Consider the following 14,507-nt stretch of genomic DNA (forward strand, 5'->3'; position numbering starts at 1 on the left):
GCCTTAACCCCATGCCTCTCATCCTCTCTGCCATTCGTATGCAGCAGTAAATGTGCTTAGGCCATTCTGATTATGGATTCCCCTGACCCATTCAAATTCTCAAACAAACAGTATTTTTTGCTGACTCCAAATATACCCACTGTGTCAGTCAGGATCTTGGCAGAAATAGATGACGCACTCAATCTGGGTATCTGGATGAGAGTTTAATAAAGGGCATATTTATAAAGATGAGGCAGGATTTAGGAAAACCATCAAGGAGTAGTGCAGTACCCCGGGGCTAACAAAAGCTGGGAGCTGGTACCCACCACACCCCACCCTGGGCATCGAGGGGTAACGGGAGAGAGTAGTTATGAGACAGGGAGAGAGTAGCTACAGAGAGGGCCGCCTGGCAGGAGCTGTGGCAGAGAGCTACAGCCAACCTGTGGGGATATGGCGGGGACGGAGCCAGGGGAACAAATAGTTCATGTCTGCCCTCCCCTTCCCCCAACCCTCACTCTCTGATCTCCTGACCTCCTCCATCTGCCCTAACAAAGTATTGCAAACTTGGTGGCTTAAACAACAGACGTTTATTATCTCTTAGTTCTGGAGGCTGGAAATTCAAGGTGTCAGCAGGGTTGGTTGCTTCTGAGAGCTGTAAGGAAGAATCTGTTCCATGCCTCTCCCCAGCTTCTGGGGGTTTCCTGGCAATCTTCAGTGTTTGGATTGTAGAAGCATCACCCACACCTCTGCTTTCATCTTCACATGGTGTTCTCCCTGTCTGTGTCTGTGTCCAAACTTTTCCGTTTTACAAGGACACCAGTCATACTGGATTAGGGCCCAGCCAAATGACCCCAACTTAACTAATTATACCTGGAGTGACCCTATTTCCAAGTAAGGTCACACTCTGAAGTACTGGGGCTTAAGTATGCAACATATAAATTTTGGGGGGGAGAGACACAATTTAACCCATAACATCCTCCCATTGGTGGAATATAAACAGAAACCAGGGCCCAAGGGAATCCATTGATGCAGGCCATATGAGTCAGCCTCACAGGGCAGAGTACAGGATGAAGAGTGGACCTGCATGGGACAAATGGATGACATCCGGCATACTCACTTTCCATAATTCCTTCCCCAAGCCACGTTCAAGGCTCCAACTCTACTCCTAGGGACTCAAAACTAGGATTGAGATCCAAACCACTGAACCTCTCACCTTTACACCGATTCAGCCATCATGTCCTGACTCCTTTTACTTCCTAAATTCGGCCTCCTCTTCTCCGTCTCCACTGAGCTATTACTACAGCCTCTACCTAATATCTCTGCCTCCAGTCTCTCTCCCTAAATCCAACCTGTATGTTGCCTCCAGATTGATCTTCCTGTTCATCTCACTCCTTGCTCACTCCTTACCTCTAAATCTTTAGCTTGACCCTTCAGAACTGATCTCGTTCTCTTCTACTATTTCCCTGTGTGAGGATTAACGGTGTTAACACAATGCCATGCATATAGTAAATAGTCAGTGTTTACAGGGTTATCTTTTTTAAAATTAATTTTTAAATTTATTTTTGGCTGCATTGGGTCTTCGTTGCCGTGTGCAGGCTTTCTCTGGTTGCGGCGAGTGGGGGGCTACTCTTCGTTGCAGTGCGTGCGTGGGCTTCTTATTGCGGAGCACAGGCTCTAGGCGTGTGGGCTTCAGTAGATGTGGCACGCGGGCTCAGTAGTTGTGGCTCGCAGGCTCTAGAGTGCAGGCTCAGTAGTTGTGACGCACGGGCTTAGTTGCTCCGCGGGCATGTGGGATCTTCCCAGACCAAGGATCGAACCCGTGTCCCCTGCATTGGCAGGCGGATTCTTAACCACTGAGCCACCAGGGTAGTCCCTACAGGGTTATCTTTATTTTTATCCCAACTAGGCTGTTCCACCCGCTGAATATCACCTATATTTTATTCCCTCCATGCCCTCTGCTTCCCTACATTCAGGTCCTTCTGGTGGGAGTTCCCCAATCCAAGCAGCTCCTCAGCCTCTAATTATCTATCTCTAAAGCCTTGTTCTCCTTCTCTCTAGCCTAAGAGGAATTGATCTTTCTCCTCTAGACTGAAAAAGCTCCCTGTGTTTTCTCTCCCCTTTCTTCCTGGGCAAGGGGCTTGTTCTACCCTCCTCCATTTCCTCTGGCTCTTCACCTTCAAAGATGCATAGGCATCTTGATGCTGGCATTCCCTCCAGCTCCCATGCACTGCCCTCTTTTTCACTCCCAAATTTCTTATACAAGTAGCCCATGCTTGCTGCCACCACGTTCTCCCCACCCTTCTTTCTGCAACCCCTTCCAAACGGAACCCAAGCACCGCCTCGCCTGATCCCTTTCTCTCCAAGGTCACCGAAGACTTGTTTCCCAATAGCCAACTCTGACCTTTTCTGTCATCACTCTATTTGACCATTTTGTATCATATTAGAATCCCTCCAACTTCAAGGTCCATGTCAGTTATAATCTCCACTGGCTTCTTTCATTCCTTTATTTTTAAATGTTCACATTCCCTGAAGTTGTACTCTCATTTACCCTGTTGTTCTTTTCCTCTACAGTGACCCTTACACCAGAAGCTGCAAATTGCTCGCTATGTTCTGCCCTCAGAAATGTTTTGTTTGGCCCTTACCTGCACGGAAACTCTCACTGACTCCACAATGCCTGGCAGATAAAGTCCAAACTCCTTAGCTTAACATTTAAGGCCCTGACCAGCCTGACCTTTCTATGTCCTCTGGGGTTCAGGGACTCCCCATTTCCAATCCCAGGACATCTAACTCCTTGTTTTCCAAAGTAATTGGAAAGAGACAGCATGAATGCTTCAAAATTTAAAATAATAACAATATCATTTGGGTTAAGGGCCCCCAAATTTTCTCTGTCATCATCAGAGTTGATCTTAGGCTAATGATTGTAAACGTGATTTTTTTTCTAGCCTCTCTCTGGGGCAGTGTAGCATATGGTTAGATTGCTGAGGTTAGTTAGATAGTTTGGCTCCACTAATTATTATGGCCTGTATGCCTTTGGACAAGTTTCAAACCTTTCCCTGACCAGGTTTCTTTTTTTGTAAAAATGGAATAAAGCATCTGCTTTAAGGGATTAAGGATTAAACGCAGTAATGTATGTAAACTGTTTAAACACCGCAGTTAGCAGATGGCCAGTAAATGGTACCCATGATTATTTTTATTATTGCTGCTTCACCTCTAAGCATATCATACAATTCATTGAAATCATTATTAGAGCACGATTGAATGGGAGTCAGGCCTGGACTCCTAACAACATGGGACCTCAGGCAAATCCTTTCTTGGGCCGTGGTTTCTTCACCTGTAAAATATGGATATGGGGCTTCCCTGGTGGCGCAGTGGTTGAGAGTCCGCCTGCCGATGCAGGGGACACGGGTTCGTGCCCCGGTCCGGGAAGATCCCACATGCCACGGAGCGGCTGGGCCCGTGAGCCATGGCCGCTGGGCCTGCGCGTCCGGGGCCTGTGCTCCGCAACGGGAGAGGCCACAGCAGTGAGAGGCCCGCGTACCGCAAAAAAAAAAAAAAAAAAAAAAAAGGTATGTTGCTGGGACGGGGAGGGTGCACCATGTGCACATTAGACTAGCGGATCTCTAAAATTCCTTACAACTCTAAAGCCCCATGGGGGTGAGCCCCTGTTTCCCTCACAGGGCAGTCCAATCTTATCTCCCAGATAGGCAGATCTGAATCCTGAATCCTGATCTTTTTTCTTGACCATAGGAATTCACCCCTCTTTCAGCCTCATTTTTCTTGTTTGTAAAACAACAACAAACAAAACAGTTTTTAAAAACAAACAAATGAGCTACTTCCTTCCTATCAGTGTTTCCGCAGGCACTAAGCTAACAGTGGACGCTCCCGCCTTCTTTCTGCTTCTAAGCTGCTCAATCAACTCCTGCCCCCGCCTCCCCGCCCGCGGGCCGGCTGGCCGGCCACTGCCTGTAACCTTCTCTAAAAAGGCTCAAGTGCTTTAGGTCATTACGCCGAGTCCTGCACTTTGCATCATAAACACGACCCACAAGCAGAGTTAAGTGTGAAGGGCGGGTGCGGGGAGGCTGAGGAATGAATGGAAGCGACGGGGGAATGCACGCAGCTCAGGCCCCGCCCCCAGACGCGACGCGCCCAGCCCCGCCCAGCCCCGCCCAGCCCCGCTTTCCGACGCCTGGTGGCGCAGGACTTGCCTTTGCCTCTCTCCCACCCTTCAAATCCCGCTCCACTGCTGGACTCCCGTGAGATCTGCGACTTGCCCCGGAAGACCCGCCCCCTGTGCCGTGGAGGCCAATGGGCAAGGGCGACGATTGCGACGGTTGGGTTTTGAAGGAGCCAATGAGTGCTCGGAGCGGAGAGTTTAAGAAGCGTAAATCCGCACTGCTAAGGCCGGTCTGGGATCCGAGTCTGCTTTGAGCTGACGGTGAGAGGCGGCTGGGCCGAGCGAACAGGGGTGAGGCCGCGGCCGGGGGTGCCGGGCTGGGAGGGGCTGCGGCCGGGGTGGCCCTGTGTGGTCGGCCGTCCCAGACACGGTCGCCTTTCTTCCTCCGGGGCTCAGCGGGTAGCCCTCTCCCTCCAGACACTCCCATGGCCCAGTTCGTGTTCGAGAGTGACCTGCACTCGCTGCTGCAGCTGGATACACCCATCCCCAATGCACCCCCTGCGCGCTGGCAGCGCAAGGCGAAGGAAGCCGCGGGGCCGGCCCCCTCGCCTATGCGGGCAGCCAACCGATCCCACAGCGCCGGCAGGACCCCAGGCCGAACTCCCGGTCAGTGGGGTGCGGCGGGACGCGGGCAGGAAGAGGGAAGGGCTGAGAACAGCCTTCACGACTGCTCCCATGGGAGCCTGTTGTGACAGTCTGGCTTCCCTCTCCCTGCCCCAGGCAAATCCAGCTCCAAGATTCAGACCACTCCCAGCAAACCTGGCGGTGACCGCTATATCCCCCATCGCAGTGCTTCCCAGATGGAGGTCGCTAGCTTCCTCCTGAGCAAGGAGAACCAGCCCGAAGACAGTCAGACGCCCACCAAGAAGGTATGTGTCCCAGGGGGGCTTAAGGCAGGAAACCGATCTGTATAATCTGAATAATACCACCACCTCACCACCACCTTTATGTGCCAGGAACATCAGAAAGCATGGGCTTTGAACCTGAACGGTTTTGATGTGGAGGAAGCCAAGATCCTTCGGCTCAGTGGAAAACCACAAAATGCCCCAGAGGGTAAGACTTGAAGTTTTCAGCTCTTGGAGGGAGGTGTCATTCCATCCCCAGGGCTCGGGATAGATGAGATGGCTCTTCCCACCTAAGACTGAGGGGAGAGAAGGTGCTTCTCTGGCCTTCCTGGTTAGGGGCAGGGGGAGGTGTCAATTCTCCCAGTGTCTAGACCCACTCCGTTGCCACAGGTTACCAGAACAGACTGAAAGTACTCTATAGCCAGAAGGCCACGCCCAGCTCCAGCAGGAAGACCTGCCGTTACATTCCTTCCCTGCCAGACCGGATCCTGGACGCCCCTGAAATCCGGAATGACTACTGTAAGTGCAGCCTTCTCCCTGTCCGGTGGATGGAGAAAAAGGGAGAGAGAGGGACTAGGCAAACTAGAAAGCTCATGCTCTTCCCTTCCCCTTCTGGCAGACCTGAACCTTGTGGATTGGAGCTCTGGGAATGTACTGGCTGTGGCTTTGGACAACAGTGTGTACTTGTGGAGTGCTAGCTCTGGTGACATCCTGCAGCTGCTGCAATTGGAGCAGCCTGGGGACTATATATCTTCTGTGGCCTGGATCAAAGAGGGCAACTACCTGGCTGTGGGCACCAGCAGTGCTGAGGTGCAGGTGAGACTTGTCCCTGTGCTGCAGCTCTATTGTTCCCCAGAACAAGACCCCCAGGGGTCTTGCCCAGCAGGAGGATGTTAATGCCAAGTCCTGATCTTCATGGTCTTCTCTCTCTGTAGCTATGGGATGTGCAACAGCAGAAACGGCTTCGAAACATGACCAGTCATTCTGCCCGAGTGGGCTCCCTCTGTTGGAATAGCTATATCCTGTCCAGGTTAGTGGTTTTTGCTAGTCTGTCACAAGATCAGTCTATGATTTTGGCCCCCTCTCCCCGGACTGTACACCTCTGAACTGAAGCAGCTCTGGCCTGCTGGTGGCGTTTGGCACTGCTCTAGGACCTGATTCCCTTCTCCCCTCCTGCAGTGGCTCACGCTCTGGCCACATCCACCACCATGATGTTCGGGTAGCAGAACACCATGTGGCCACATTGAGTGGCCATAGCCAGGAAGTGTGTGGGCTGCGCTGGGCCCCAGATGGACGACATTTAGCCAGTGGCGGCAACGATAACTTGGTCAACGTGTGGCCTAGTGCTCCTGGAGAAAGTGGCTGGGTTCCTCTGCAGACATTCACCCAGCATCAAGGGGCTGTCAAGGTGAGAGTGGGGCTGGGCTGGGCTGGGCCTCTGCAGACTCTCACTCAGAACCTCTGGGGACAAGGGATGGTGGCATTGGACTGGGTTAATCTGTGAGCCCTATAGCTCTGTGTCTAGCTCTACTACCTGCTGACCCCAACTTTTTATCACACCTAGGCTGTAGCTTGGTGTCCCTGGCAGCCCAACGTCCTGGCAACTGGAGGGGGCACAAGTGATCGACACATTCGTATCTGGAACGTCTGCTCTGGGGCCTGTCTGAGTGCTGTGGATGCCCATTCCCAGGTAGTCTTCCTCATTCCAGCCTCTCACTCCCAGATGTGTTCTTAATTCTATATAGCCGTCCTGGGCAACCACGTCCCCTCCAGCGGCTTCACCGATGCTATACCCTGATGGTTTCCAAACTTCTAACTCAGCTCTCCCTCATGAGCTCCAGACCCACGTTTCCAACAGTCCACAGAGAGCTTGTCTCTAACGCCATGTGCTATAGGTGGCACCACCCTAATATGTCCCAAATTAAACTTGTCACTTCTCCTTGCCTCCCTGAAATGTGTTCCTCCTCCTCCTATGTTGCTGTGAGGGACACCACTCAGATATCTGGAAAACCTAGAATCTTTCATCCTCCCCACCTAGTCACCAAGACATTTGTCTTACCTCAGAATATCATTTACACGTGTGCCCTCCCCTCGGCCTCATCCTTCTCCCCAGTGGAGGCTCACAGCACTGGTCTTTTCCTCTCTCTCCCAGTCTGTCCTCTACACTGGTCTGGGTGGTCTGTTTCTGTCCTCTTTAAACCCTGCAAGGGCTCCCTATCACCTACAGTATATAATCCATAGGCTTTAGAATGATATTTGAGGCCCTTGCTGGTGTGTCTCCCTGCAAGCACTGCAGCTTCCTCTCTTGCCAGCCCCCTGCCCAGCACATGCAGCCTTCATTCTAACCTTGGGCTCAGGTTCAAATTCTGGCTCTGCCTCCTACTAACTTAACTTGCATGTGATCTTAAGCAACTCGCTGAACTTCCTTCTGCTTGATTCCTGATCTGTAAAGTGAGTAACAGTTATAACTCTCAAAAGGCTTTTGTAAGGACTACAGTCATTCAAGTCTGAGTCCGTAGCACCTGGTAGGGTGGCTAACACCACGGTGGACTTGGTTCTGATTTGAGTAGCGTTGGCCCTATGTACGTCATGCCCATGCCAGTCCCTCTCCACAGGTGTGCTCCATCCTCTGGTCTCCCCACTACAAGGAGCTCATCTCAGGCCATGGCTTTGCCCAGAACCAGCTGGTTATTTGGAAGTACCCAACCATGGCGAAGGTGGCTGAGCTGAAAGGTAGGTGCTAAGTGACAGAAGCCAGAAACAAAAGGGCATGTATTGTATGACTATTTATATGAAATGTCCAGAAGAGGCAAATGCAGAGAGGGAGAAAACAGATTAATGGCTGCTAGAGGCTGAGGGGAGAGGGTAATGAGGACTTTCTTTATGGAGTGATGAAAAAATTCTGGAATTACTGTCGTGATGGTTGCACAACTCTGTGAATATACTAGGAACCAGTGAACTGTACACTTTAAAAGGATGAACTTTATATAGTGTGTGAATTGTTAATTATCTCAGACTGTTATAAACAAGCTCTCAAAATTGGAAGGCTATAGGTATCTACCTTCATTTGTACTGCTCTCACTTTTTCCCTCCTCATGCCCCAGGTCACACAGCCCGGGTCCTTAGTCTGACCATGAGCCCAGATGGGGCTACAGTGGCATCAGCAGCAGCAGATGAGACCCTGCGGCTGTGGCGCTGCTTTGAGTTGGACGCTGCCCGGCGGCGGGAGCGGGAGAAGGCCAGTGCAGCCAAAAGCAGCCTCATCCACCAAGGCATCCGTTAAGGACCAACTCATCTCAGTTTTTTGCTTTTTTTTTTTTTTTACTTTTCTAATAAAGTCACGTCTCTCTCTTCTCCTGGCATGACCTCTGTCCCAGCAGCCTTCCCAGGGGCTCCTCTCTACTGCGATCAGAGAGCTAGAAACATCCATCCTGTGGGCACCTTGACCATCCCTCCTGTTTGCACACAGGCTGGCAGGCTTTGTACCCACCTCCTCCATTCACACATGTACACACACAGCCTCAGCGGTTTCCTCTGTCACTTTTAATGAAGACATAAAGGAGTGAGCAGCCTCCACAGGCTGTATTCCCAGGCCCCCACCACCCTGACCTTTGGCCAAGAAGCTCCTACTTCAGTGTGGGGTGGAGAAGGAGGGAGCCTGGGTCCACGGTGACAGATTATTGCTGACCTCTTCAGTGTGAGGAAAAAGGCCACAAGACCCTGGTGGGGGCCAGCCCTGAGTGCTCCTCCGCCACGTGTAAGGCAGGGAGGGGGAAGTAAGTGTCCAGCCCTTTCAGCCCCTGGCTCTGCAGTGGCAGAGGGCAATGAGGCCATGTCCCTGGGGCTGGCCAGAAGAGGAGGAATGGAAGCAGTGGCCCGTGTGTACCAGCTGTGGGGAGCAGAGGGCCTGTCCCCTGCTCAGTCCTGACCACATAAGCCCTGGTCACAGGTGTAGCTGGGGAGGACAATGACAGATGCTGCCCGAGGTGCAGTCCTGAGGCACTTAGGTGGGCGCCTAGCTAGGCCACGTTTCTCAGTTAGCCTTGACTTTGGCAGTACCTGGAGCTCCGTTTTGCTGAAGTACACGGGGCAGCCGCTTGCCTTTGGTGTAAGACTGATACCAGAAATTGGAGAAGAGCAAGAAGAAGATGGTGCCGTACATCCAGATGAGGTGGATGATGATTGGATACTGGTAGTTACAGCTGGGCATGAAGTAGTACTGGGAGATGTGCAGCGAGACCAGGACAAACTGGATCTAGGACAGAAAGGCAAGGGTCAAAGGGCACAGTGAGAGGACTGGAGGGAAAGGGGGTAGAGAAACGGAATGCCGAGTAGGGAGGGCTGGGGTCAAAGGTGAAGTAGGCTGGCTAAAGGTAGGATCCAGACCAGAATGTTCAGGGGACGGTTATAGGTCAGGCTCAGGCCCCTCACCAGCTGGACAGCTGTCATGTGCTTTTTCCACCAAAGGTAGGGCTGAGCCACAGGGCCAAGGGCAGACAATCCATAGTACAGGTACATGACGACGTGCACAGAGGAGTTGATCATGGCGTGGAAAGAGCCCATTCCTCCTGTGCATGGACAATCAGGACCTGAGTTGGGCCTCTGGTCCCCAGTGCCCGTCCCTTCTCCCCCAGTGGTCTTCACCACTCACCTGGGGCAAATTTTACCCCCCACCACCAGCTCCAGGGAAGCACTGAGTGGTGGAAGACATGTAGGAAGGTCACCTGTCCATCTTTCTTCCGGAGAATAAAGATCACCTGAGAGAAGAGTGGGGTAAGGGGTTTCAGAGCCAGGGCCTCTCACTCCTTTCTCCCCACAAGTTCTCGAATCTCATGTAACTACTCACCGTGTCCATCAGCTCAATGAACTTGGAGAACAGGAAGAGCCAGGCCACTCGAACCATCTGTAAGAAGTCAGGGCTGCCTTAGGACCGCCAAGAGCCTCTCTAAACTGGCTCATGAGCACAGGGCACGTCCAAACTGCTCCTATCCCCAGGTTGCTAAGGACCTGGCCTCCGTCCCCACTTACCCTCAGTGCCTCCGGGTTGTTGGAAAAGTCCACTGGGTCGCAGCGCCAGGTGTAGGTACTCAGCCAGCCAGACATCAGGAACTATGAAGGGGTGTGGATTAGACGGCCAGACTCCCCTCCCTCCCCCAAGTCTCTTCTGTTCTCTAGACGGAGAAATAGAGCTGAGCCTCTCTGGAAAGGAGATGCCATGCTCTGGCCCTAGGGCCTGCCCCTTATCCTGCCAGCAGGAATTAAAGCCTAGGCATCCTGGAGGCCCACCTCATAGACGATGTAGAGGGAAAATGCCACCAGTGAGAAGTTGTAGACAACCATGAAGCTGCGGAGCTGGAAGGGCTTCCGATTGGCCATGATGCGAGGCCCAAGTGAAAGAACGAAGTACACGTAGGTCAGGAGGACAGAGGTCATTAGCAGGGGGGACCCCATCAGAGGGTAGCCCTGGATCCGGGGATCTGTGAATAAGGGTCAAAGGAGTCAGGAAGGGTCACAGAGTCCAAAGGGTCCCCACCAGGTGTACAGACATGAGGTCAGGTCACAAAGGGTCAAGGGATTTGAAGGGACTCTCCACCATTAGGAGACAGCCCTAGATCCAGGGATCCCAGGGTGGGAGGGAGAAAGGGTTGGAGGACAGCATCTCACCCGCATGCTTCATCATGTCCTGGTACAAGTTCACAACAGCCTCCATCCTGGCTAAGGACTCTGGCGAGGTAGGGAGGATGGGTGTCAGACAGGGCCGACTGTGTTCCCCCCATCCCCCAATTTCACCCCTGACCCACAGACAGGACACAGACCAGACAGGACAACTCCCAACACCTCACTGCAGAAAGGACAGAGCAGTGAGAGGAAGGAATGGCTGGGGACTAGGGTGAGGAGGAGGCCGCTCGGGGTGGGGGGCGGGATCTGCTTCCCGCATACCCTGCCTGCCTGGGAAGGGCTCTTCCGCCCTTCCTCTCCACACCTTCCTCTCCTCTCCCTACGCTCTGCTCGTCTCCAGAGATTTTTACTTCCTGACCTCCCCTCCCTTCTTCCACAAGAGGACTCTCAATTCCTGGTCTCTTTCCAGAGAGTCTTACCTCCTCCCAACAGGGAACTCACCTCCAGAATGAACCTCCTCTCCCTTCCTCGCCAGTCCCTCATCTCTCCAGCCCTGGGGTCTTCCTTCTCTCCAGGGGTCCTCCCCTTCAACTTCTCCTGCCCCATTTCAGGTTGCACATCTCCCGGGATGGTCCCTCCTGTCCTCTCCCCTGCTGAGTCACCCCCTCGGGCTCTCCTCTGCCCTCCTTGGCTCTCACCTCCAGCCTCTCCTCTCTGGCGCTCTCCTCTCACCCTCCCTCTCCAGGAGCCTGGCTCTTTGAGACTCCTGCCCTGGCGGCTCCACCTGTCTGACTAGATCTGGCAGCAGCCCCGCCCTCTGCCTGCCCCGCTGTACTGCACATGGGGTGGAGGGTGGGTCCAGGCCACAGGTCAGTACCTGGGGGACCCACCAGGATTGAGAAAGCCAAGTAAAGCCCAGGACTCACCACCCACCCACCCCAGACCAGTCAGATGAGCTAAGGTTCTAGGTTTTGGCTAGAAACCTCCCAGGACGCCAGCCCCAGGCTTAGCCTTGGCCCAAAGAGAACTGCTGAAAACCCACACCCAGCATCCCCTCCTAAATTCTCAGTTTGTCCTACTTCAGAATGGGTACCATCACCCTTCTCTCCCAGGGAGGGGCAGGGAGTGGCATGTGAGGAGGTGGGGAGTGGGGGAGGTCTCAGGAATCTTCCCCTCCCTCAAGGAAGGGGTCCTAATGGGCTAGGCCCTCTTCCCCTCAGAGCCTGAAGGAATGTCGGGGGAGGGCTCACCGGGACACAAAAGCCTTGGCCCAGGCGGAGGACAGCCTGGGACTCGAGGCAGTCCCGGAGGGGCAAGGCATTCCCCGAACAGCCAGGACAGCAGATGCTCTGCGAGCTGCCTGCACTCTGGTCGGCCAGGCTCCCTCTACCCAGAGAAGCACCTGTGCAGGTACTAAGTGAAGAACACATCTTCTGACACAGCTACGGGGGCTGCACATGCGCCCCTCACACACACATGTCACAGACGCTCCCCCAACTTCCATGCCGACCCACAACTGCCCCATCAAGGTCAGGCTCCAAGTCCTCCCATACACACAGCCCCTGTCACAGCTCCCCGCCACCAACGACAACTCGCCAGTGGCTACAGCACACACGTGCACGCAGAGCCCACCTGGCTCCTGCAGGCTGCAAGTGCCCTCCTCTGACACTCTGACCACCCGGACAAGTCTTCATGGACTTTGACATGCATGGTCTCTAACACTCAGGCCTGCTCCTAGCTACGTTCACACTGGCAAACACACCCAAACACACACACACTCTTTCACAGGACCCGCATTACCATGTGCAAGTGCTTGTGCTCAAACGCAGGTTTCCTCACACGTCTGAGTCTCAGATGAACGTGGTCACATACATAAACTCACACAGCCCACCTGCAGGTGAACGAACGCAACATCACCCACACCGTGTGCAGACATATACCTGTCCTGGGTCAGGCACACCCACAGCTCTCTTTTCACGGATGGCAGTCACCATTCTTCATTCATTCATTCATTCATTCACAATCAGACTTTTGTTGGCTGCTTATTCTGGGGTAGGGCCTACCCAGAGGCACGCGATCTAACACACAGTTCCTGCCCGACCCATGTTAGCTTGCCAGCTTGTTATCTCCCAGGCTCTCTCAGCCACCATCCCCAAGTTCACCTCCCCCCAGCCTACACACGCATGCACCCTGGAGGTCAGGGGTGGCTCGAGGCTTCTGGAAGGACCTCTCCCCAAGTTTGAGCAGAATCTGGGTGTGTCCCCAGTGGGGGAACTCAGTCTGGTCCTTCCTTCCTTTCAGATGGATGAAAGGGAAAGGCAGACAGGCAAAGGAAGGGGGCGGTGGCGGTGCACAAGGGCGCCAAGGGGAGGAAGGAGTAAGAGGGGGAGAGGGGCAAGAGAAGGAGGTGGTAGAGGAAGGCCCAGGTTCAAGCAAATGGGGGCCTGACGGGAGGGAGGCTGCTGGGGAGGCCCAGCCCCGGAGAGCTGGGACCTCCCACCCACCCTCCCCAGGAACGGCCTCGCCCACAGCCTGGGCAGGGCAGGGCAGGGCAAGGCAGGCCGGGCGGCCCAGCGGGGCAGGGGCCTGGGCACGTGGCGAGCCCGCCCTGGGAGGTCCCGACTCACCAGTGGGGGCCAGGCGGGCAGTCGTGGTGGGCTCGGAAGGAGCAGGGCCGGAGAGGTATCCCCAGGGCCAGGCTGCCTGCCACTTCCTCATCTGCTGGGCCGACTTTCTGTCACCAGAGGGGGAGGGGGCGGGCCGGGTGGGGGGCGCCCGCTGATTGGGCCGCGGGCTGAGGCAGGAGGGGCCGGCCAGCCCCGTCTCTGCTGGGCCCGCGGGGTGGGGGCGGGGGCGGGCCCGCGGGGTGGGGGCGGGGGCGGGCCGCCGGGCCCCGGGCAGGAAGCACGCCCCGCCCCTGCTCCCTACCCTTTCCCGCCGCATCGCCTCCCGTCTCCGTCAGCTCGCGCGGCCTGGCTCCGGCCCGCCCCAGTTGCACCCTGCGCCTTCCTGACGTTCAGCCCGCGCATGGCCTCATTCTGGGCCCTCTGGGGGTTTATCCACCAGCTAGACCAACACAGCTTCTTTCGTGGCCGGTCCACCCGGCCTGGGACCCTGGGAAAAGTTCCAGGGTCAGCCCTCCCCGCAAAGAGCTCCCTCTCTAGAGGGTGGGACCGGAGGGGTGGGCTGCAGGCAGCCTGTGTGTGTGCGGAGAGCGGACTCGGGGCAGCGGGGAGGTCTCAGCCCGAGGGAGAGGCTGCGCGGGGAAGCCTTCCCTACCAGCCCATAAACTTGGATGAGCCTAGCGTTAGGAGTTGCTGAGAGGATTGTGTGGACTGGAGGTGGGAGAATACAAGTAGCCTGGGGCAGCAACAGTTAGTGAATCACTGGCTACACTGGCCTTCAAGGTAGTACAAGGGAAAAAAAAGGGAAGTGAAGCCAGCTGTGGCTGAATGTAGCGGTCTTGAAGGCCAAATGGAGCAGTTTGGCTTCTTCTGGAAGCAGAGGACAAACAAGAGTTTTGAGGAGGCAACAATCAGACCTGTATTGTTCAATATTCATCACATATTTATCGACCACCTACGGGGTTAAGTGCTGGTGGCACATCAATGAACAAGGCAGGTGCCGTCCCTGTATGAGGTTTACTGCCTAGCCCAATCACTTTGCTCTGGCGTCCAGTGAGATGAGGGTACTGGGGGGGAGACCAGGTGAGAGAGCACCCTGACCTGAGAAGGTTTGGAAACTGACGGGATTGGAGAAGCAGACACTGGAGATTTCCCCAAGACAGCTGGACCCTCTCTGTACACTTAGCTGTGTGTCTGGCTCCGTGCGCTCTCCCCTCCCTCCTCCACACACTCACCAACTAGACTGAACTATTGGGGGTGAGGACT

The 14,507-nt window shown here is 54.6% G+C and overlaps 2 protein-coding genes across 7 annotated transcripts; one reads left to right on the plus strand and one right to left on the minus strand.

Annotated features, from left to right (window-relative positions):
- Nucleotides 1–4,309: 4,309 nt before the first annotated feature.
- On the plus strand, nt 4,310–8,352 carry CDC20 (cell division cycle 20). Of its 4 annotated transcripts, none has more exons than XM_060089652.1 (11): nt 4,310–4,414; nt 4,571–4,759; nt 4,874–5,022; nt 5,110–5,206; nt 5,389–5,517; nt 5,618–5,814; nt 5,934–6,028; nt 6,178–6,406; nt 6,563–6,688; nt 7,614–7,731; nt 8,103–8,352. In XM_060089652.1, the coding sequence occupies exons 2-11, from the start codon at nt 4,579–4,581 to the stop codon at nt 8,279–8,281; spliced, it is 1,500 nt and encodes a 499-aa protein (XP_059945635.1). In that variant the 5' UTR covers nt 4,310–4,414; nt 4,571–4,578; the 3' UTR covers nt 8,282–8,352. The 4 variants fall into 4 exon arrangements, with proteins under 4 accessions (XP_059945635.1, XP_059945634.1, XP_059945633.1 ...); XM_060089651.1 differs by having other exon boundaries at nt 4,312–4,414; nt 4,550–4,759; XM_060089650.1 differs by having other exon boundaries at nt 4,337–4,444.
- Nucleotides 8,353–8,521: 169 nt separating this feature from the next.
- On the minus strand, nt 8,522–13,380 carry ELOVL1 (ELOVL fatty acid elongase 1). Of its 3 annotated transcripts, none has more exons than XM_060089653.1 (8): nt 13,245–13,380; nt 10,663–10,722; nt 10,285–10,475; nt 10,027–10,107; nt 9,845–9,901; nt 9,650–9,755; nt 9,430–9,566; nt 8,522–9,253 (listed from the first exon to the last, which is right to left on the minus strand). In XM_060089653.1, exons 1-8 carry the CDS (start codon nt 13,333–13,335, stop codon nt 9,032–9,034), a joined length of 945 nt encoding a protein of 314 aa, XP_059945636.1. In that variant the 5' UTR covers nt 13,336–13,380; the 3' UTR covers nt 8,522–9,031. The 3 variants fall into 3 exon arrangements, with proteins under 3 accessions (XP_059945636.1, XP_059945639.1, XP_059945638.1); XM_060089656.1 differs by lacking the exon at nt 13,245–13,380 and adding an exon at nt 12,418–12,490; XM_060089655.1 differs by lacking the exon at nt 13,245–13,380 and adding an exon at nt 11,868–12,011.
- Nucleotides 13,381–14,507: the final 1,127 nt, after the last annotated feature.

Source organism: Mesoplodon densirostris, chromosome 2 (genome assembly GCF_025265405.1).
Source record: "Mesoplodon densirostris isolate mMesDen1 chromosome 2, mMesDen1 primary haplotype, whole genome shotgun sequence".
NCBI classification, from domain to species: Eukaryota; Metazoa; Chordata; class Mammalia; order Artiodactyla; family Ziphiidae; genus Mesoplodon; species Mesoplodon densirostris.